Source organism: Ranitomeya imitator, chromosome 4 (genome assembly GCF_032444005.1).
Source record: "Ranitomeya imitator isolate aRanImi1 chromosome 4, aRanImi1.pri, whole genome shotgun sequence".
Classification (NCBI taxonomy): Eukaryota; Metazoa; Chordata; class Amphibia; order Anura; family Dendrobatidae; genus Ranitomeya; species Ranitomeya imitator.
The window spans coordinates 492,106,085-492,130,095 of record NC_091285.1 but is presented as its reverse complement, the minus strand read 5'-3'; the positions used below and the strand labels follow the sequence as shown (position 1 = coordinate 492,130,095).

Genomic DNA, 24,011 nt, shown 5'->3' with positions numbered 1-24,011 from the left:
CATGGGCGCCGCCATCTTGGATCCGGCACCCGCCCCCGACGGACGGGCGACCCGGAAGCGGCCACCGCACCTGGATGCCGGCAGAGGGAGGAGGGCGGCGTGGCAGCCACGGAAGGACCCAGGATATCCGACCGTGCTGCAACAACGCCCGCTCGGACGCAGAGACCCGGGGGACCTGCGGACGGCGCATCCAGATTCCCGAACCCGACGCACAGGCGCTGCCTGTTTCTTCCACGCCGGGACGGGACCTGGGTAAGTGGAATCACCGCCGTGTTCAGCACGAGGGTCCCTGTCAGGACAGGAAACCCAACTGAAGCGACCGAGAGGTACCGCCCTTTTATTTTCAGTAGGGGTTTTTGTCCTGGCTGGGCGGATCCTCTCTCAGGTGTGCCGTCATGGGGGAAGGGAAAACACGAGTTACCGTAAAAGAGAGCGGCATTTAACTAGTCAACCGCCGCGGGTAGATTGTGATTCAACCCGCGGCTGTTAAAGGCACATGTCAGCTGTTCAAAACAGCTGACATGTGCCAGGAAAGATGTGGGCTCAGCACCGGAGGGAGGGACAACATGCACAGTACTAGTATGGCACATGTCGTGAAGAGGTTAAGGATAGAAAGTGAATGAAGTGACATGAATTAATCAGGTACAGAATGAATGTGGTGATGTCCTGAAATACAAACACGAGCCTACAAGAACAGTTGCAATCTTTATTAACAATATTCATAAATGTTCAGTATATCCAGCATTATTGGAGGCTTTATGCAACATTAAACCACTTGTAAATGTCGATACCAGTTAACAACTGCAGGACATCAATAAGCACAGTAATATTATACACCTCAAGGGTTTAGCAGAGAAACAAACTGGAGTTTTATTTCGTAAATTGTATTTTTCATATATAATATTTTTTTCATTATCTATGCCCCAAATGTAAATTCACATTGGTCATTTCATCCGCTGGTCACAACCCTGATACAAACTTAACTTTGCATGAGGCAATGTATAGGTCACTGGGACACATGCCTATTGTGGGATGGATAAAATTAGTCTTCTCATCAGTTACTGAACACTTCCAAAGAAGCTGTAGATTAGCAATACCTACAATAATGATGGTCGCCCCTCAATGACATAGCAAATACCTTTTACTGCCACAGATGAAAGCATGTGGATCTCAACAGTGACATGCAGGTCCTTGGTAAAAGAGGTCATCACATGCAATTCTGGCATGCAAATCACTCTCCAGCATGTCTACAAAATGTGTGCCAAATACAGGGAGAGGATATCCACTTCACTTCCATTGCAGCAGCAAGGCAGAAGTCTTCTAATTTGCCAGACTTGAAGTACATGGAAGGTTGTTTGCCCCAATAAAACAAAATCATGCATAAATTCACGCAAAAGACATGAATCTAGGATGATTAAGAAAAGCCTGGAAACAGAAAACCACTGCTGGGAATTTAAAAGGAGCTAAAATGTGCTACAGATTTACACGTCAATATTGTAAACTGTAAAAGTTAGTACACATCTGCAAAAAGGTTGTGCAAAACTATTGTATTTACAAAATGGCACAGAAGTGAATTCAACAGTCTATGCACATGCGCACTTCATCCGAGTCTTCAACAGAAGGATCTATGTTACTAACCAGGAAAAACACCAGATTCAACTAGGGGTATCACTTTCATAGTGTACTAGGTTCACAACAGGTTACAGCAGTGTGAGCAAATATTGCCCAAGTCAAATCCTATCGTTAAAGCTGAGAAAGGTTTAAGGCCATTCAAGTTAAAAGGGCAAAGTGAGGAAAAACCTTTGAGAACCCAGTTTGATTTGACAGTTTTGCTTTACTCCCTCTCAAAACATAAGATTGTGGTCTTAACCTTCAAATTAAATGTCAAAAAGGAACAGAAACCTTAAATTAAAAAAGTAATACAGTATGAAAACTAGAAGGTAGAGAAAAGAAAAAACAAACAGGCATTAAAAATGGTAAAACTCAAGTGTCCATTGTTCACACCAGTCCTACCGCTAGGAAATAGGCATTATGTACATTTGTCTTGATTTCAAGTAAATGACTTTACATTGCTATACCAAAACAGATCTGTTCATCAGTGCATCGGTTTGAAACTACTAATCTGAACCTACAGAATTTCACACTCAAGACAGCAGCTTGCACTACTATGGCCTGCTAAGCTGCCCGACTGACTATTAGTGTACGGGGAGGAGGAGCAGAGAAAACAGAAGGTCTAGAAAGGAAGAGAGATGGAAATGAGGTGGTGTTCATGCACACGAGCCGGCTCATCAACCAGCCAGTTTGCTGGCCACAAGAGAAGGTTTCCTCTGGGGCAGGTCTTGCGGAGTGGGAATATGATCTCCCGTGACCTCAGTCTTGTCTGGAGCAGCAGCAGTAGGAAGTTGCTTGTTCTTGATCTTTGCTTTAGCCATATTGTAGTCTCCAGAGTCAAAATACTTTTGCTATCACAAGAAAAGAAAGTTTTAGTTATTTCAAAGTTGGGACAATATTCACAATTATCAACACTTCTAAAATCTCGATATAAAAAAAATAACCATGAAGATATTCTACTCTTCCTCCTGTATATTCTGTAATTAAATAAGTAAAGACAAACCTTGTACAATGTTAAAATGCCAACATGCACTATACAATTACAGGCACTATACAATTACAGGCAACCGCAATTGGTCAGGTTTGTGGCTACATGTATGACCCAGGAAAAACTGTAAAGCGCACTCAACACTTTTCTTAACTGAAGCAACCAAGTGAGATAATGAAGCCCTTGTCTCCCATGCCAGCTCAAGGCCAACGTTTTTGAAGGTCTCATACTACTTACCTACTGGCCGGAAGCTGAGAAATTCTAGGATCTGTACCTAAGAAAAGCTGCTCCTCATCACCCCCTCTACCTTCTGGGACAGTAGACGGCTCCGGCGGCATGGCTTGATTCATGGCTGCCCAGTCTGAATGTCAGTGTTACCCCCTCCACAAGAACACTAATGTGTGACATGCACGCAACATGCCAGTGTGTAGTGTACATGTGATTATCACTGCAGCACTATCGCCTACACGTGGGCACCATCTAATAAAAGCACTCTGTGGGAGGTGGGGAGAAACCAGCGTGGTGGAAGGGAAAAGACTGAGGTTTATGGAGCACACCTTAGGGTACCGTCACACAGTGGCATTTTGATCGCTACGACGGCACGATCTGTGACGCTCCAGCATCGTAACAATATCGCTCCAGCGTCGTAGACTGCTGTCACACTTTGCAATGTACGACGCTGGAGCGATAATTTCATGACGTATGTGCGATGTAGAAGCCGTTGGTTACTATGCGCACATCGTATACAATATCGTGCACACCTTTGTTACACCATGCGATCATGCCGCCACAGCGGGACACTAGACGATGAAAGAAAGTTTCAAACGATCTGCTACGACGTACGATTCTCAGCGGGGTCCCTGATCGCAGGAGCGTGTCAGACACAGCGAGATCGCTGGAACGTCACGGATATATCGCTGGAACGTCACAAATCGTGCCGTCGTAGCGATCAAAATGCCACTGTGTGACGGTACCCTTACTGTGTGTCAGAGAAAAGAGCAGAGCTGTGGGAAAAAAAAACAAGTGCTGCAAAGAGGCAATTTGCACAAAAATATCGGGATTTTTTAGCTCATGGAGCAGGGTTTCCCAAATTCAAGGTCATGTTTTCAGGATTTCCACAGAGTTGCACGGGTGAGAATTCCTGATACCTTTACAAAGAAAATCCTGAAAATGACCTGTGGTGGCAGTGAGGCCTGGGGTCTGGGAAACGCTGGAGGACAGTGCCATGCTGCAGGAGTGAGAACTCAGCAGGAAGGGAGGGTTTTCACAGACAATGAATCGCGGTTATAGACTGAAATAAGGGCAAAAATTAAGTGACGAGGCACCAACAACAATCAATCACACCTTTACAGATACTTAGCAAATTTATTTTTACACTTTGTTTTTTCCTCCTCTCCTCCCCCTTTTCTTTTTACTCTTTCGGGTCTTCATTTTCCCTTGAAACTCTTACACATATCCCTGTTCCACTTATCCTGTAACCGGCTTATACTCCTGAGGTGTAAGAAGGAAAAATATAGGAAATAGTTTGTGCCAACTGCCATGGGAATGTACAACAATAACATTAGGGTTAAACCACCAAGGTGAATGTCTACTTATTTCTCTACATTTCAGTTCACTTGTTGTGTATGTCCTATTCTAATGTATAATGTTCTTCTGTCAAACTGTCATATCAACTATGTAATTCCTTTATGATTTTTATGTTTTAAGTCGTGCTGCTGTGATACCATAATTTCCCACGGGATCAATAAAGTGTATCGTATCGTATCGTATCGTAGTCAGTGCAAGACCAAGAAACAAGTTTGGATTCAATGGCTTCTAACGGGGCACTGGCATTTACATCTTGTGCTGGGTTATGTATAGTTTTGGACAACATCGATGACAGTGAGTCCAGTTGGATGTCCCATACAGCAGGAGTGTAGTATACTCCCCAAATAAGGGACACCTCATATCTTACTAATATATTTGGGTTCCTTGGTAAATGCCTGGCGGGGGTCACGAGCTTCTAACACTATACCGCCTTACACAATAATCACACTAGGAACATATACCAATCAGCATTAATCCTCTATCATCGAGTTCTCTAATGACCCTGATAATCGTCAGGGTTTACGCATTGGAATCAGAATAGAGGCCTCTGGGTTCCCCCAGTGATTGATAATTGTTTAATTTTTTTTATTTACCGTATATACTCGAGTATAAGCCGAGATTTTCAGCCCAAATTTTTGGGCTGAAAGTGCCCCCCTCGGCTTATACTCGAGTCACGGTAGCGGTGGGGTCGGCAGGTGAGGGGGAGCGGGCGCTGAGGTATACTTACCTAGTCCCAGCGATCCTCGCGCTGTCCCTGCCGTCCCACGGGCTTCGGCGCTGCAGTTTCTTCCTCTCTTCAGCGGTCACGTGGGACCGCTCATTACAGAAATGAATAAGCGGCTCCACCTCCCATAGGGGCGGAGCCGCTTATTCATTTCTCTAATCAGCGGTGCCGGTGACCGCTGATAGAGAAAGAAGCTGCGGCACCGAAGACAGGAGGGGACAGCGCGAGGATCGCCAGGACTAGGTGAGTATGTTATATTCACCTGTCCACGTTCCAGCCGCCGGGCGCCGATCCATCTTCCCGGCCGGCGCCTCCATCTTCCCGGCGTCTCTGCTCTCTGACTGTTCAGGCAGAGGGCGCGATGACGCATACAGTGTGCGCGGCGCCCTCTGCCTGATCAGTCAGAGCAGAGACGCCGGGAAGATGGAGGCGCCGGAACGAGACGCCGGGAGCTGCAATCAAGGGAGGTGAGTATGTGTTTTTTTTTCTTTATTGCGGCGGCACAAATTTATGTGGAACATCTATGGGGCACAGTGAACGGTGCAGAGCACCGTATATGGCACAGCACAGCTATGGGGCACAGTGAACGGTGCAGAGCACCGTATATGGCACAGCACAGCTATGGGGCACAGTGAACGGTGCAGAGCACCGTATATGGCACAGCACAGCTATGGGGCACAGTGAACGGTGCAGAGCACCGTATATGGCACAGCACAGCTATGGGGCACAGTGAACGGTGCAGAGCACCGTATATGGCACAGCACAGCTATGGGGCACAGTGAACGGTGCAGAGCACCGTATATGGCACAGCACAGCTATGTATGGGGCACAGTGAACGGTGCAGAGCACCGTATATGGCACAGCACAGCTATGGGGCACAGTGAACGGTGCAGAGCACCGTATATGGCACAGCTATGGGGCACAGTGAACGGTGCAGAGCACCGTATATGGCACATCTATGGGGCACAATGAACGGTGCAGAGCACCGTATATGGCACAGCTAGGGGGCACAATGAACGGTGCAGAGCACTATATGGTTCACACCTATGGGGAAATATGAACGGTGCAGAGCACTATATGGCACAGCTATGGGGAAATAATGATCTATTTTTATTTTTGAAATTCACCGGTAAATGCTGCATTTCCACCCTAGGCTTATACTCGAGTCAATAAGTTTTCCCAGTTTTTTGTGGCAAAATTAGGGGGGTCGGCTTATACTCGGGTCGGCTTATACTCGAGTATATACGGTATTTATTTTTTGCTACTGCGTGATGGTACTTGTTATGGTCCTTTATCCGTTTTAAATCTAACCAGATTGTGTGTGGATGAGTGATGAGTGAACGTGCTCGGATAACGTCTTATCTTGAGCATGCTCGGGTGTTATCTGAGTATCCGGAGTCCCGGCGGCTGCATGATTCGCAGCTGTTGCCTGTTAGGGTACCGTCACACAGTGCAATTTTCATCGCTACGACGGTACGATCCGTGACGCTCCAGCGTCGTAACAATATCGCTCCAGCGTCGTAGACTGCTGTCACACTTTGCAATCTAAGACGCTGGAGCGATAATTTCATGACGTATGTGCGATGTAGAAGCCGTTGGTTACTATGCGCACATCGTATACGATATATGTTACACCATGCAATCATGCCGCCACAGCGGGACACTAGACGACGAAAGAAAGTTTCAAACGATCTGCTACGACGTACGATTCTCAGCGGGGTCCCTGATCGCAGGAGCGTGTCAGACACTGCGATCTCGTAACTATATCGCTCGAACGTCACGAATCGTGCCGTCGTAGCGATCAAAATTGCACTGTGTGACGGTACCCTTAGGGAATCCCCACATGTGTTCAGGCTGTCTAACAATATGAACATTGTTTTCCAGTAAGCCATTATGGGGTCTTTATTAGGCATGGGGGACTGAAGGTGCCAGTTATTAGGATAGTTTTTGACTATGGTATCCTTTTTGTGGATGACTAGTACTTCTAATAAGTTTTGCTCACTGGATTACATATCCAGGATCAACATGCCTAAAAGACGACGAATGTTTGAGCTACAAGCACATATACCGTAAATACTCGAGTATAAGCCGAGATTTTCAGCCCATTTTTTGGGGCTGAAAGTCCCCCTCTCGGCTTATACTCGAGTCATATACCGGGAGGTCGGCAGGTGAGGGGGAGCGGGGGCTGTGTAGATATACTTAATCTGTTGCGGCGCGGTCCCTGCAGTCCCTGGCTTCCCCGGCGCTGCAGATTCTTCCTGTACTGAGTGGTCACATGGCACCGCTCATTACAGAAATGAATAGGTGGCTCCACCTCCCATAGGGGAGGAGCCGCATATTCATTGCTGTAAATGATCGGTAACTGTGACCACTAAATTACAGGAAGAAGCTGCAGCACCGGGGAAGCCAGGGACTGCAGGGACCGCGCCGCAGCAGGTGAGTATATGGGGAGCGCAGCGCTGCGCTATATTTACCTGCTCCTCGCTCCGGTGCGGCTCCGTCTCCAGCGTCCTCTAGCAGTGACGCTCAGGTTAGAGGGCGCTGTGACGTAGTCAGTGCGCGCCCTCTGCTGAGCGTCAGTGCTGGAGACGGAGCCGCACGAGGAGCAGGTAAATATCGAAAGCGCCGGCGTCCTGAGCAAGAGAGGCGAGTATGTGATTTTTTTTTTTAATGCAGCACCAGCAACATTCTATATGGCACAGCATTATATATGGAGCACCTATGGGGCCATAATCAACGGTGCAGAGCATTCTATATGGGGCACAGCTTTATAAGGAGCATCTATGGGGCCATAATCAACGGTGCAGAGCAATATATATATATGGGGCACAGCTTTCTATGGAGCATCTATGGGGCCATAATGAACGGTATAGAGCATTCCATATGGCACAGCTTTATGTGGAGCATCTATGGGGCCATAATGAACGATGCAGAGCATTATATATAGCACAGTTGTATATGGAGCATCTATGGGGCAATAATAAACGGTATGGAGCATCTATTTTTATTTTTGAAATTCACCAGTAGCTGCTGCATTTCCTACCCTAGGCTTATACTCGAGTCAATAAGTTTTCCCAGTTTTTTGTGGCAAAATTAGGGGGGTCGGCTTATACTCGAGTATATACGGTACTTATGGTGATTTTATGAAGGTATGTGCACTTATATTTAAAAGGCAACATGAAAGCAGATAGATGCTGCCCGACCACAGCCAGCATGTATCAGGCGCTGGCTATAAGAGTTCAGCCACTCGTTTGACTCTGAAATGCTGTGGCATCAGAGAATAATGCACAGTAAAACCCGCAGCGGACCAAGCCACACTGTAAACGAGTCAAAAAGGTATGGGCTTCTCCCGCCCGCTACCCTTGACTGACAAGTCCCTCTATACATGCAGAGAGAGACCTGTCACTCAAGGGGAGCGATTGTAGATCAGAAAAAAAAGGTTCTGAACTCCCATGCTTTTAGGGAAAGTTGGGGAGAGCACAGTAACAAGCTACGATCTTTCTTTCTGATGTGACTTCCTGCTATTCCCATCCACCTCTTCCTTACAAATACAGGAAGGAGTGCTTTCCATGCTGCGGCCCTGAATACTGCACATAAAATATTAAGCCTGGTGACACTTGAAATCTAAGACTTCGGGTTTAACAAGGTAGCTAGCTGTGGCATTTATAGGCATGAAACATTACATACGTTCTTGCAGGTAAAAGGGTAAACACAAGAAAACGTACAGAACCAGCCAGAATATAGATAATCTTACCCCTTTCTGTAGCCGTTTTCTCAAGAAGTCTGAACCTCCTGGTTTAGGACCAAGATGCGGATATCTTGCTTTTAATTTAGCCTCTTCTGCTTTTTCTGGGCTGACCACCTTATCCTCCATCTCCTTCAGAAGAAAAGTCAACCATAATAATAAGAATATTAAGTACAATGTAAATCCATTTCCAACACCAGGAGCACTCATCTATAGTTAATTTTTATTAACACACTAAACTAAAACTTTACTTTGTTTTATTATTGTGAATCAATTGAGAATGATGGATCACATGAAAATATATATTGTATTTATATACACATATACATGTTAGTTTTCATTGTAATCCTCCTTCCTGTGATTAGGTTATTAATTAAAAAGTGAACGCTCCAGAATAGGCAATATTACGTACCTGTACATTAAATTAGTATGTGTACTAAAATTTGTACAGTAACATATTGTATACTCAGAAAATTACATTTCTTCTTTAAACTGTTTTTAATTTAAATGTGCTTTTTAAAAATGTTTGATAATCTTTTTCATTGAGTTTCCATATCTATATTGATACCTAACAAGAAGCCCATATGGCGTATATTGATATCTAGATAGATCTCTAGCTTTAATGTGAATGGTGGATCCTATATATTTGCTTCTACAATGAGACTTGTTGACAAGTCATTTGCTCAGAACAGTACGAATCTAATATTAGGGCTAGTGGCCAATGAGAAAACTGGAAGATACAAGAGGCAGATCACAGCCCCTGCTCTCTCCCTGAAACGAAGTGTCAGTGACATCCATTTCAGGGGCTGGGCTAGTCTCAGCACCATGTGCACAAAGACAGCATTTTGGGTTACCTGCTCAGAGCACCAATAAGGAGCCGGCGACAGATCATTGTCAAAATATCCGGCATGCAGTGACTTCACTTGCAGGGCAGCGCTGATCTTTGCATGACAGGTATTCAGAGAACGCTCTCTGCTGCCGCCTCTTTATTGCTGATCTCAGAGTGCAAACATTGTACAGAGAAACAGCAGGGACTAGCCCAGACCCAAAAACGAGCACCACCGATGCCCCTTCCTATAGAGAAGGGTGCCACTTCGTTTGAATATCCCAGCATTCACAGGGATTCCCAGATTCATCAAAAAATAAAAAAAGTGTCACAAAAAACAAACCAAAATAAAAAACCCGCTAAGTTTGTGATTTTAACTACACTATTAGGAATAAAAGCAAAATAAAATATCTTTACACTTTTAGTACAACGTACCTGCAATGGTTACCGGTCACCAGGTTCTTCCCATATAAGTAGGGCCAGCACCTGTTGGCACTGTGATATATGCAGCATTCTAAATACTGTATAAGTCACCAATATATTCGCCAACAGATCAATCTGGTCCGATGGGCGTCGCTGTTCATGAACCAATGTCTCCTCTCTTCTGGCTCTGTGTGGATGACATGTTCTACGTCATCCACACAGTGCCCCAGTCACGCTCATGTGCAGGCACACTACTCTGCAGTGCCGAGGGTAGAGCAAAGCATTGTAGTGCACATGTGCTGGCTCTTTTTGGCCTTTCCCCACACATGCTTTCCTCTGACCTCAGCAAGGCATAGTGAAGTGCGCTTGCGCAGGAGTGCGATGCTGAGGACACTGTGTAGATGACATAGGATGCATCATCCACATGAAGCAAGAAGAGAGGAGACTTGGGATCACAGTGACACCCATCAGAATGAGAGTTCATCAGCTTCGATGCTCTCACTTACAGCACCGCTGCTTGAGAACTTGCCCACGCAGCAGTGGAGCCGTAAGGGAGATCACCGGAGCTGATCAGCTCATGAACTCCGGTGAACTCTCTCAGGGCAGCTCAGTGATACACTGTGGGAGCGATTACCTCCTATCAATGTATTGTCGACTGTCTTTGAAAGCAGTCACATCAGTGGTCAAAAATTTACAGTCAGTTGGCAATATATTTAATTACCGTATAAACTCGAGTATAAGCCGAGATTTTCAGCCCATTTTTTTGGGCTGAAAGTCCCCCTCTCGGCTTATACTCGAGTCATACCCGGGGGTCGGCAGGTGAGGGGGAGCGGGGGCTGTGTAGTTATACTTACCTACTCCCGGCGCGGTCCCTGCAGTCCCTGGCTTCCCCGGCGCTGCAGATTCTTCCTGTATTGAGCGGTCACATGGCACCGCTCATTACAGAAATGAATAGGCAGCTCCACCTCCAATAGGGGAGGAGCCGCATATTCATTGCTGTAAATGATCGGTAACTGTGACCGCTCAATTACAGGAAGAAGCTGCAGCGCCGGGGAAGCCAGGGACAGCAGGGACCACGCCAGGAGCAGGTAAGTATACGGGGAGCGCAGCGCTGCCCTATATTTACCTGCTCCTCGCTCCGGTGCGGCTCCGTCTGCAGCGTCCTCTAGCAGTGACGCTCAGGTTAGAGGGCGCGGTGACGTAGTCAGTGCGCGCCCTCTGCTGAGCGTCAGTGCTGGAGACGGAGCCGACCGAGGAGCAGGTAAATATTGAAAGCGCCGGCGTCCTGAGCGAAGACAGGTGAGTATGTGATTTTTTTTTTTATTGCAGCACCAGCAGCATTATATATTATGGGGCCATAATCAACGGTGCAGAGCATTCTATATGGGGCACAGCTTTATAAGGAGCATCTATGGGGCCATAATCAACGGTGCAGAGCAATCTATATGGGGCACAGCTTGATAAGGAGCATCTATGGGGCCATAATCAAAGGTGCAGAGCAATATATATGGCACAGCTTTATAAGGAGAATCTATGGGGCCATAATGAACGGTGCAGAGCATATATGGCACAGCTTTATAAGGAGCATCTATGGGGCCATAATGAACGGTATAGAGCATTGTATGTAGCACAGTTGTATATGGAGCATCTATGGGGCAATAATGAACGGTATAGAGCATTGTATATAGCACAGTTGTATATGGAGCATCTATGGGGCAATAATGAACGGTATGGAGCATCTATTTTTATTTTTGAAATTTACCAGTAGCTGCTGCATTTCCTACCCTAGGCTTATACTCGAGTCAATAAGTTTTCGCAGTTTTTTGTGGCAAAATTAGGGGGGGGGGGGGGGTCGGTTTATACTCGAGTATATACGGTACTTCAAAATTCCTGGGATAGATGCAGAACAGTATGCAATGATACACAGCTCTGCTCTCCTAGCAGCTGCAATCACAGTATGTGCTGTCAGTAAGATCAGTGTATCCTGGCGCCTCAGCTGCAGTCAGCACATTAGAACCAGCTGTCAGTCAGGTGCGCAGTTACAGCTGCTGCTCACTATACACTGAATGGTGACTGAAAGCCCAGGGCTTCTGCTAGGAATGAAGATCATTTAATCCTGGCAGTAGGGCTCTCAGTGTGGGCGCCGGGAAGCTTCAGAATGCTTTTAACAATCAAGTTGTTTAATTTTTTTTTTTTTTTTTTTTTTTTTAACGACAGATTCCCCTTAAAGTATATATGCTAATTTCCACTATAACCCAATATCTAAAAAATGGTAATAGCTCCTCTTCTTTACATTGTAAATAGTACAAAAGGGTTTTCATAAAGACGCTGCAAAGTTCTACTAACTCAGAACTTCTGAGACTGATACATACTTGTGTGGGCAATGAGTAAGATGAAAGATTTAACAAATTGATTCTGTTTCCCAGATGTCTCATTGAATTCTGTATGACAGGCACTCTTTAGTGGTGCTCCTACATACATATAGAACAAGCCATCAAATGTAGACCACGAGCCAGTTCGCTTATTGCCAGGGGTCTTGATCACAATAACCCTAATAAATAGCTCATTTTGCAGGTCAAGAAGCAGCAACCAGATTGAAATTTGTGCTGCAATGACAAAAATGTCCACCAAGATCACCTTTAGACCAGCCTCCACGCCTCCAGCCAACGCGCTGCACGCGCAGCCTCCAGCCAACGCGCCTCCAGCCCACGAGCTGCATAGAAGTGAAATATTCCCCCAAGTGTCACAGTTTCAGTCCCAGGGGCAGCACCGGCTCAGTCACTGAGTATACAGAGCAGCGGCTGTAACAGTGCCCCCAGCACTGACTGACAGTCCCTTTGCATTGGGACCGGTGGTCAGCCAGTGCCATAGGTGTGGTTACCATCGCCGCTCTGTATATTCAAAGCGGTGATTGAATCGGCACAGCCCCGTGACAGAAACCAAAACGCTGCAGGGGGAATAAAGTTAATTTTAGTGTTTGGGCAAGTGCAGGTGTTGGGCAGGATAGTAAAGCTATTAACCTGAAGATTAACCCCACATGTGCATATTAATAGCATTTTTTTTCTGGTGACAGGATCTCTTTAATATGTCAAATGAACATATCACAGTACACCCTGCTCCCCCCACCAGTTTGTATGCAACTAATACTATAAGATCCAGCTGGGGCCGTGTACAGTGCCACATTCAGTAATGACTGGTACACAGTTTAACAGTCAGCCACTGCACCAAACAAAAATGCCCATTTATGAAAAGACCAGAGTCATCCACTGACTCCAGCCAATTTTAAATGCACTTAAGATGGCACAGTACTTACAGATATATTAAATAGGAGCATCTACAAAACATCCATAAAAAAGTTAAAATGGGGATGTCAGCAGCTGCTATCACACAGCTGCCAGAACAGGTTTGTACACAGCTGCTTTATTCATAGACAACTGTTTTCCAGGACTAAAACGGATTTTTAATAATGGGAAATAAACCCCAAGGATGCCTGGAGACAGACAAGGCCCCGGCCTCCTCTGAAATCTCAGCAGTAACCTGTCTCCAGTCCTGCCCCTCTGCACCGAAGCTAATTAGCAGACAATTCAAAATGGTCATTAATTAAGAACAACAAAGCGGATTTCTTCACCAAAAGTATCACTAATCTGTATTATAGCACCATTACCGACAGGTCTTTACATTCTAAATTTGTGCAGACAGGTTCACTTTAAATTGGAGTTTGTTCAGTGAGCAATGAGTGCAAAACAGATTCAGGGAGGCACCCTGTGGTCATAGTAGTGCCTCCGGCCATGTCCTGGACCATGTGTCAGCAGCCCTATCAGTTATTAGCATCCAGTGCCCACTTTTGAACAGCACCAGCTAACTGACAATTTTTATTTCTTCTACAGGCTCACCCCACTGGAGATATGTGAATTAAAGGCAATATAAGAAGGACAGACATTTTTCCGCACTATTGTCAGTTCCTATTAGGGCATGTGCACACGGATCAGTAAACGCTGCGGGTTGGACACTGCGTACTTGCATAGTGTACGACCCGCAGCGTCCAGATGTTACAGCATAGCGGATGGGATTTCAAGAAAACCCATGCCAAGTATGCTTCCAGAGATGCCCACGGAGATGGACATACAGCGCGTGTCTCCAGACGGCAGCATGTCTATTTATTTTGCAGAGACACAGGTAGATAAATTTCACCTGTGGATTCACCCGTGTTCAATAGCCGGCAGCTCTATGGACGCAGTGGACATGTGCTACATCCAAAGCGCTGACAATTCCTGATCGTCTGCACATACCCTTACTAGTTCCCAGACTGCTTCCAGAGAGCAATAGCCTGCCCAACAATCCTACTAGAATAATAAATAGAACTAAAAAGCAGCCACCTATTCAACACAAGCCAAGTACCGAGGCCGGGGAGCCTCCTGTATATACACACACACACACACGAGGAGAGGTCGGGGAGCCTCCTGTATGTACACACACGAGGAGAGGCCGGGGACACCTCCTGTATATAGACACACGAGGAGAGGCCGGGGAGCCTCGTGTGTGTATATACACACACGAGGAGAGGCCGGGGAGCCTCCTGTATACACAGACCGCTCTCCAGCGACCAACGATGTCGGTAACCAGGGTAAACATCGGGTTACTAAGCACAGGGCCGCGCTTAGTAACCCGATGTTTACCCTGGTTACCAGCGTAAAAGTAAAAAAAACACTACATACTTACCTTCCGCTGCCTGTCCCCGGCGCTGTGCTTCTCTGCACTGGCTGTGAGCGCCGGCCAGCCGGAAAGCACAGCGGTGACGTCACCGCTCTGCTTTCCGGCCGCTGTGCTCACAGTCAGTGCAGGAAAGCACAGCGCCGGGGACAGGCAGCGGAAGGCAAGTATGTAGTGGTTTTTTTTTTTACTTTTACGCTGGTAACCAGGGTAAACATCGGGTTACTAAGCGCGGCCCTGCGCTTAGTAACCCAATGTTTACCCTGGTTACCGGCATCGTTGGTCACTGGAGAGCGGTCTGTGTGACAGCTCTCCAGCGACGCTGCAGCGATCGACATCGTTGTCGGTATCGCTGCAGCGTCGCTGAGTGTGAAGGTACCTTTAATCACACTTGCAGCCAGTTGACATGGATTAAAGTTGACTCAACCTCTGTCCTGTGTCCTTGTGTGTACCACATTGAGCATGGAGAAAAGAAAGAAGACCAAAGAACAGTCTGAGGACTTGAGAAACCAAATTGTGAGGAAGCATGAGCAATCTCAAGGAAACAAGACCATCTCCAAAGACCTGAATGTTCCTGTTTCTACCGTGCGCAGTGTCATCAAGAAGTTTAAAGCCCATGGCACTGTGGCTAACCTCCCTAGATGTGAAGGGAAAAGAAAAATTGACAAGAGATTTCAACGCAAGATTGTGCTGATGTTGGATAAAGAACCTCAACTAACATCCAAACAAGTTCAAGCTGCCCTGCAGTCCGAGGGTACAACAGTGTCAACCCGTACTATCCGTCGGCATCTGAATAAAAAGGGACTGTATGGTAGGAGACCCAGGAAGACCCCACTTCTAACCCGAGACATAAAAAAGCCAGGCTGGAGTTTGCCAAAACTTACCTGAAAAAGCCTAAAACGTTTTGGAAGAATGTTCTCTGGTCCGATGAGACAAAACTAGAGCTTTTTGGGCAAAGGCATCAACAAGTTTACAGGAGAAAAAAAGAGGCATTCAAAGAAAAGAACACGGTCCCTACAGTCAAACATGGCGGAGGTTCCCTGATGTTTTGGGGTTGCTTTGCTGCCTCTGGCACTGGACTGCTTGACCGTGTGCATGGCATTATGAAGTCTGAAGACTACCAACATATTTTGCAGCATAATGTAGGGCCCAGTGTGAGAAAGCTGGGTCTCCCTCAGAGGTCATGGGTCTTCCAGCAGGACAATGACCCAAAACACACTTCAAAAAGCACTAGAAAATGGTTTGAGAGAAAGCACTGGAGACTTCTAAGGTGGCCAGCAATGAGTCCAGACCTGAATCCCATAGAACACCTGTGGAGAGATCTAAAAATGGCAGTTTGGAGAAGGCACCCTTCAAATATCAGGGACCTGGAGCAGTTTGCCAAAGAAGAATGGTCTAAAATTCCAGCAGAGCATTGTAAGAAACTCATTGATGGTCGCAGTTATTTTGGCTAAAGGTTGTGCATCCAATTATTAGGCTAAGGGTGCCAATACTTTTGTCTGGCCCATTTTTGGAGTTTTGTGTGAAATGATCAATTTTTTGCTTCATTCTCTTTTGTGTTTTTTCATTTAAGACAAATTAAATGGGGATAATAATACCAAATAATTTGTGTTTGCAATCATTTTCAGGAAGAAAATGAGTATTATCTGACAGAATTGCAGGGGTGTCAATACTTTTGGCCATGACTAATAAAATAAATATATATATATATATATATATATATACACACACACGAGGAGAGGCCGGGGAGCCTCCTGTATATATACACATGAGGAGAGGCCGGGGAGCCTCCTGTATATATACACAAGGAGAGGCCGGGGAGCCTCCTGTATATATACACATAAGGAGAGGCCGGGGAGCCTCCTGTATATATACACATAAGGAGAGGCCGGGGAGCCTCCTGTATATATACACACATAAGGAGAGGCCGGGGAGCCTCCTGTATATATACACACACAAGGAGAGGCCGGGGAGCCTCCTCTATATACACACACACACACACGAGGAGAGGCCGGGGAGCCTCCAGTATATACACACACATGAGGAGAGGCCGGGGAGCCTCCTGTATATACACACATGAGGAGAGGCCGGGGAGCCTCCTGTATATACACACATGAAGAGAGGCCGGGGAGCCTCCTGTATATACACACATGAGGAGAGGCCGGGAGCCTCCAGTATATACACACACATGAGGAGAGGCCAGGAGCCTCCAGTATACACACATGAGGAGAGGCCGGGGAGCCTCCTGTATATACCCACATGAGGAGAGGCCGGGGAGCCTCCTGTATATACACACACATGAGGAGAGGCCGGGGAGCCTCCTGTATATACACACATGAGGAGAGGCCGGGGAGCCTCCTGTATATACACACATGAGGAGAGGCCGGGGAGCCTCCTGTATATACACACATGAGGAGAGGCCGGGGAGCCTCCTGCATATACACACACATGAGGAGAGGCCGGGAGCCTCCAGCATATACACACACATGAGGAGAGGCCGGGAGCCTCCAGCATATACACACACATGAGGAGAGGCCGGGAGCCTCCAGCATATACACACACATGAGGAGAGGCCGGGGAGCCTCCTGTATATACACACACGAGGAGAGGCCGGGGAGCCTCCTGTATATATACACACACAAGGAGAGGCCGGGGAGCCTCCAGTATATACACACACATGAGGAGAGGCCGGGGAGCCTCCTGTATATACACACACATGAAGAGAGGCCGGGGAGCCTCCAGTATATATACACACATGAGGAGAGGCCGGGGAGCCTCCTGTATATACACACATGAAGAGAGGCCGGGGAGCCTCCAGTATATATATATACACACATGAGGAGAGGCCGGGGAGCCTCCTGTATATACACACGAGGAGAGGCCGGGAGCCTCCAGTATATACACACACATGAGGAGAGGCCGGGGAGCCTCCAGTATATACACACACATGAGGAGAGGCCGGGGAGCCTCCAGTATATACACACACATGAGGAGAGGCCGGGGAGCCTCCTGTATATACACACATGAAGAGAGGCCGGGGAGCCTCCAGTATATATACACACATGAGGAGAGGCCGGGGAGCCTCCTGTATATACACACACACATGAGGAGAGGCCGGGGAGCCTCCTGTATATACACACACATGAGGAGAGGCCGGGGAGCCTCCTGTATATACACACATGAGGAGAGGCCGGGGAGCCTCCTGTATATACACACACATGAGGAGAGGCCGGGGAGCCTCCTGTATATACACACACACATGAGGAGAGGCCGGGGAGCCTCCTGTATATACACACACATGAGGAGAGGCCGGGGAGCCTCCTGTATATACACACATGAGGAGAGGCCGGGGAGCCTCCTGTATATACACACACATGAGGAGAGGCCGGGGAGCCTCCTGTATATACACACATGAGGAGAGGCCGGGGAGCCTCCTGTATATACACACATGAAGAGAGGCCGAGAGCCTCCAGCATATACACACACATGAGGAGAGGTCGGGAGCCTCCAGCATATACACACACATGAGGAGAGGCCGGGAGCCTCCAGCATATACACACACATGAGGAGAGGCCGGGAGCCTCCAGTATACACACATGAGGAGAGGCCGGGGAGCCTCCTGTATATACACATGAGGAGAGGCCGGGGAGCCTCCTCTATATACACACGAGGAGAGGCCGGGGAGCCTCCTGTATATACACATGAGGAGAGGCCGGGGAGCCTCCTTTATATACACACACATGAGGAGAGGCCGGGGAGCCTCCTGTATATACACACAAGGAGAGGCCGGGGAGCCTCCTATATATACACACATGAGGAGAGGCCGGGGAGCCTCCAGTATACACACGAGTAGAGGCCGGGGAGCCTCCTTTATATACACACACATGAGGAGAGGCCGGGGAGCCTCCTGTATATACACACAAGGAGAGGCCGGGGAGCCTCCTATATATACACACATGAGGAGAGGCCGGGGAGCCTCCTATACATACACACATGAGGAGAGGCCGGGGAGCCTCCTATATATACACACATGAGGAGAGGCCGGGGAGCCTCCTTTATACACACATGAGGAGAGGCCGGGGAGCCTCCTGTATATATACACACACACACACGAGGAGAGGCCGGGGAGCCTCCTGTATATATACACACACACATGAGGAGAGGCCGGGGAGCCTCCTGTATATATACACACACACGAGGAGAGGCCGGGGAGCCTCCTGTATATATACACACACACGAGGAGAGGCCGGGGAGCCTCCAGTATATACACACACATGAGGAGAGGCCGGGGAGCCTCCTGTATATATACACACACATGAGGAGAGGCCGGGGAGCCTCCTGTATATATACACACACGAGGAGAGGCCGGGGAGCCTCCTTTATACACACATCAGGAGAGGCCGGGGAGCCTCCTGTATATACACGAGGAGAGGCCAGGGAGCCTCCTGTATATACACACACATGAGGAGAGGCTGGTGAGCCTCCTGTATATACACACGAGGAGAGGCCGGGGAGCCTCCTGTATATACACACATGAGGAGAGGCCGGGGAGCCTCCTGTATATATACACATGAGGAGAGGCCGGGGAGCCTCCTGTATATATACACATGAGGAGAGGCCGGGGAGCCTCCTGTATATACACACACACGAGGAGAGGCCGGGGAGCCTCCTGTATATACACACACACGAGGAGAGGCCGGGGAGCCTCCTGTATATACACACATGAGGAGAGGCCGGGGAGCCTCCTGTATATACACACATGAGGAGAGGCCGGGGAGCCTCCTGTATATACACATGAGGAGAGGCCGGGGAGCCTCCTGTATATACACATGAGGAGAGGCCGGGGAGCCTCCTGTATATACACACACACACACATGAGGAGAGGCCGGGGAGCCTCCTGTATATATACACATGAGGAGAGGCCGGGGAGCCTCCTGTATATACACACACGAGGAGAGGCCGGGGAGCCTCCTGTATATATACACACATGAGGAGAGGCCGGGGAGCCTCCAGTATATACACACACACATGAGGAGAGGCCGGGGAGCCTCCTGTATATATACACACATGAGGAGAGGCCGGGGAGCCTCCTGTATATACACACACACACGAGGAGAGGCCGGGGAGCCTCCTGTATATATACACATGAGGAGAGGCCGGGGAGCCTCCTGTATATACACACACACGAGGAGAGGCCGGGGAGCCTCCTGTATATATACACATGAGGAGAGGCCGGGGAGCCTCCAGTATATACACACACATGAGGAGAGGCCGGGGAGCCTCCAGTATATACACACACACATGAGGAGAGGCCGGGGAGCCTCCTGTATATATACACATGAGGAGAGGCCGGGGAGCCTCCAGTATACACACACACATGAGGAGAGGCCGGGGAGCCTCCAGTATATACACACACACATGAGGAGAGGCCGGGGAGCCTCCTGTATATATACACATGAGGAGAGGCCGGGGAGCCTCCAGTATATACACACACATGAGGAGAGGCCGGGGAGCCTCCAGTATACACACGAGTAGAGGCCGGGGAGCCTCCTGTATATACACACACGAGGAGAGGCCGGGGAGCCTCCTGTATATACACACAAGGAGAGGCCGGGGAGCCTCCTATATATACACACACATGAGGAGAGGCCGGGGAGCCTCCTATATATACACACATGAGGAGAGGCCGGGGAGCCTCCTATATATACACACATGAGGAGAGGCCGGGGAGCCTCCTTTATACACACATGAGGAGAGGCCGGGGAGCCTCCTGTATATATACACACACACACACACACGAGGAGAGGCCGGGGAGCCTCCTGTATATATACACACACATGAGGAGAGGCCGGGGAGCCTCCTGTATATATACACACACACGAGGAGAGGCCGGGGAGCCTCCAGTATATACACACACATGAGGAGAGGCCGGGGAGCCTCCTGTATATATACACACACATGAGGAGAGGCCGGGGAGCCTCCTGTATATATACACACACGAGGAGAGGCCGGGGAGCCTCCTTTATACACACATCAGGAGAGGCCGGGGAGCCTCCTGTATATACACGAGGAGAGGCCGGGGAGCCTCCTGTATATACACACACATGAGGAGAGGCTGGTGAGCCTCCTGTATATACACACATGAGGAGAGGCCGGGGAGCCTCCTGTATATACACACATGAGGAGAGGCCGGGGAGCCTCCTGTATATATACACATGAGGAGAGGCCGGGGAGCCTCCTGTATATACACACACACACGAGGAGAGGCCGGGGAGCCTCCTGTATATACACACATGAGGAGAGGCCGGGGAGCCTCCTGTATATACACACATGAGGAGAGGCCGGGGAGCCTCCTGTATATACACACATGAGGAGAGGCCGGGAGCCTCCTGTATATACACATGAGGAGAGGCCGGGGAGCCTCCTGTATATACACATGAGGAGAGGCCGGGGAGCCTCCTGTATATATACACATGAGGAGAGGCCGGGGAGCCTCCTGTATATACACACACATGAGGAGAGGCCGGGGAGCCTCCTGTATATATACACACATGAGGAGAGGCCAGGGAGCCTCCAGTATATACACACACACATGAGGAGAGGCCGGGGAGCCTCCTGTATATATACACACATGAGGAGAGGCCGGGGAGCCTCCTGTATATACACACACACACACACATACATGAGGAGAGGCCGGGGAGCCTCCTGTATATATACACATGAGGAGAGGCCGGGGAGCCTCCTGTATATACACACACACGAGGAGAGGCCGAGGAGCCTCCTGTATATATACACATGAGGAGAGGCCGGGGAGCCTCCAGTATATACACACACATGAGGAGAGGCCGGGGAGCCTCCAGTATATACACACACACGAGGAGAGGCCGGGGAGCCTCCTGTATATATACACATGAGGAGAGGCCGGGGAGCCTCCAGTATACACACACACATGAGGAGAGGCCGGGGAGCCTCCAGTATATACACACACACATGAGGAGAGGCCGGGGAGCCTCCAGTATATACACACACATGAGGAGAGGCCGGGGAGCCTCCAGTATACACACACGAGTAGAGGCCGGGGAGCCTCCTGTATATACACACACATGAGGAGAGGCCGGGGAGCCTCCTGTATATACACACATGAGGAGAGGCCGGGGAGCCTCCAGTATATACACACATGAGGAGAGGCCGGGGAGCCTCCAGTATATACACACACATGAGGAGAGGCCGGGGAGCCTCCAGTATACACACGAGTAGAGGCCGGGGAGCCTCCTGTATATACACACACGAGGAGAGGCCGGAGAGCCTCCTGTATATACACACACATGAGGAGAGGCCGGGGAGCCTCCAGTATACACACGAGTAGAGGCCGGGGAGCCTCCTTTATATACACACACATGAGGAGAGGCCGGGGAGCCTCCTGTATATACACACACACATGAGGAGAGGCCGGGGAGCCTCCTGTATATATACACATGAGGAGAGGCCGGGGAGCCTCCTGTATATATACACACGAGGAGAGGCCGGGGAGCCTCCTGTATATATACACATGAGGAGAGGCCGGGGAGCCTCCTGTATATACACACATGAGGAGAGGCCGGGGAGCCTCCTGTATATATACACATGAGGAGAGGCCGGGGAGCCTCCTGTATATACACACATGAGGAGAGGCCGGGGAGCCTCCTGTATATATACACACGAGGAGAGGCCGGGGAGCCTCCTGTATATATACACATGAGGAGAGGCCGGGGAGCCTCCTGTATATATACACATGAGGAGAGGCCGGGGAGTCTCCTGTATATATACATGAGGAGAGGCCGGGGAGTCTCCTGTATATACACACATGAGGAGAGGCCGGGGAGTCTCCTGTATATACACACATGAGGAGAGGCCGGGGAGCCTCCTGTATATCCACACATGAGGAGAGGCCGGGGAGCCTCCTGTATATATACACATGAGGAGAGGCCGGGGAGTCTCCTGTATATATACATGAGGAGAGGCCGGGGAGCCTCCTTTATATACACACACATGAGGAGAGGCCGGGGAGCCTCCTGTATATCCACCAGCCTGGTGACTTCGGTGATCGCCCAGTCTGCACCCACTGCGGGCAGACACACCAGGGATGGGCAGCACTTCCTTGTGAGCGGATGCAGAGCTCATCCCCCTCCATTCTGATCCCCCTTCTTCATGTAGGGCGCACATGTCACACCGCGGCCATGTGCCGGGCCTGGGCGGCTGCGGCTGGCACCGCTGACGGGCGGCGTACACGGGTGCAGGCACAGTCAGTCCCTGGGGACGGGGGCGCCGGGCTCTGCAGCCACCACATGACTCATCCCTCGCTGAGCGCGCTTCTCCCTGCGCCACTGTGGTGGCAGCCGCCATCTCCCGCACGCTCACCTTCTGCTCGTCAGAGGCGTTCTCCTCATGTGCTCTGGTCTCCTGCTTATCCGCGGACATGTCGGGAAGATACGGCGGACTCAGAGCACCGTCTGACACTACACTACCTCCAAGCTCCTCCTACTCCAAGATGGCCGCTACGCCAGCTGCGTCACTCTTACGTATCAGCGACGTCAGGACGACGAGGGAATCCTCTTCTAGCGTTTGCGTCATGTCGCCTACAGCAAAGCATTGTGGGGGCTGTAGTTTATACTATTCGGAATCGGCTGCAAACATGTAATAGAGTGCAGGGTAGAATATGTCACCATGGAACAGACAGACCAACTGTGGAGGGGGGTTATTACCAGGGACGATATTCTCCTCGCAGGGAGAAAACAGTAGAAAAACATACGGGAATCAGTATAAGGGCTCCTTTCCACTTGTGAGAAAAAAAAACGGTCCGTAATCTGGACCGAAAAACCGGATGTAACGTATGCGATTGTCATGCGAGTGCAATGCGATTTTTAATCACATCATCCGTTTTTACATCCGTATGCAATCCGTTTTTTTTTTCTCTGCAACTATTTTTATACAGTCATTTACACTATTTACAGTGTTCTGTGCCACGGAATGGTAAGGTATCTGGTAAAAACGGATGGAATACGGATGGTCCGTATTCCATGCGTTTTTTTCTCGCACCCATTGACTTGCATTGGCGAGTCTCATCTGAGACTCGCAGCATGCTGCGATTTTTTTCTCAGCCCGATTTCGGCTGAGAAAAAAAATTGCATATGGAATGTCACCTATTAAATAACATTGGTCCGAGTGCAATCCGATTTTTTATCGGATTGCACTCGTCCGTTTTCCTCGCAAGTGGAAAGGGGCCCTAACAGTAGTAAACGGAAGTTCTTTGGAAAAACACTTATCAGTCTGATGAGGACTTGCTTGTAGGGTCGTCTTCTCCAACGTAGGCGCCGGCAAACAGCGGCACTTGTAGTCCCTCTGTTGTCCTTGAGCTGTG

General features: G+C 48.9%; 1 protein-coding gene across 1 annotated transcript; it reads right to left on the bottom strand.

The window, feature by feature from the left end:
* Positions 1–692: 692 nt before the first annotated feature.
* ARPP19 (cAMP regulated phosphoprotein 19) lies at positions 693–23,166 on the bottom strand. The gene is made up of 3 exons (XM_069765974.1): positions 23,012–23,166; positions 8,665–8,787; positions 693–2,462 (listed from the first exon to the last, which is right to left on the bottom strand). Exons 1-3 carry the CDS (start codon positions 23,069–23,071, stop codon positions 2,289–2,291), a joined length of 357 nt encoding a protein of 118 aa, XP_069622075.1. The 5' UTR covers positions 23,072–23,166; the 3' UTR covers positions 693–2,288.
* Between the last annotated feature and the right edge of the window lie 845 nt (positions 23,167–24,011).

Bases quoted from the DNA above. Each gene is read 5' to 3' on its own strand.
- ARPP19 (XM_069765974.1), bottom strand. From the start codon at position 23,071: ATGTCCGCGGATAAGCAGGAGACCAGAGCACATGAGGAGAACGCCTCT. The intron at 8,788-23,011 runs GTGAGCGTGCGG...TTTCTTCTGAAG, and splicing joins ACGCCTCTGACGAGCAGAAG to GAGATGGAGGATAAGGTGGT. The intron at 2,463-8,664 runs GTAAGATTATCT...TTCTTGTGATAG, and splicing joins GAAAACGGCTACAGAAAGGG to CAAAAGTATTTTGACTCTGG.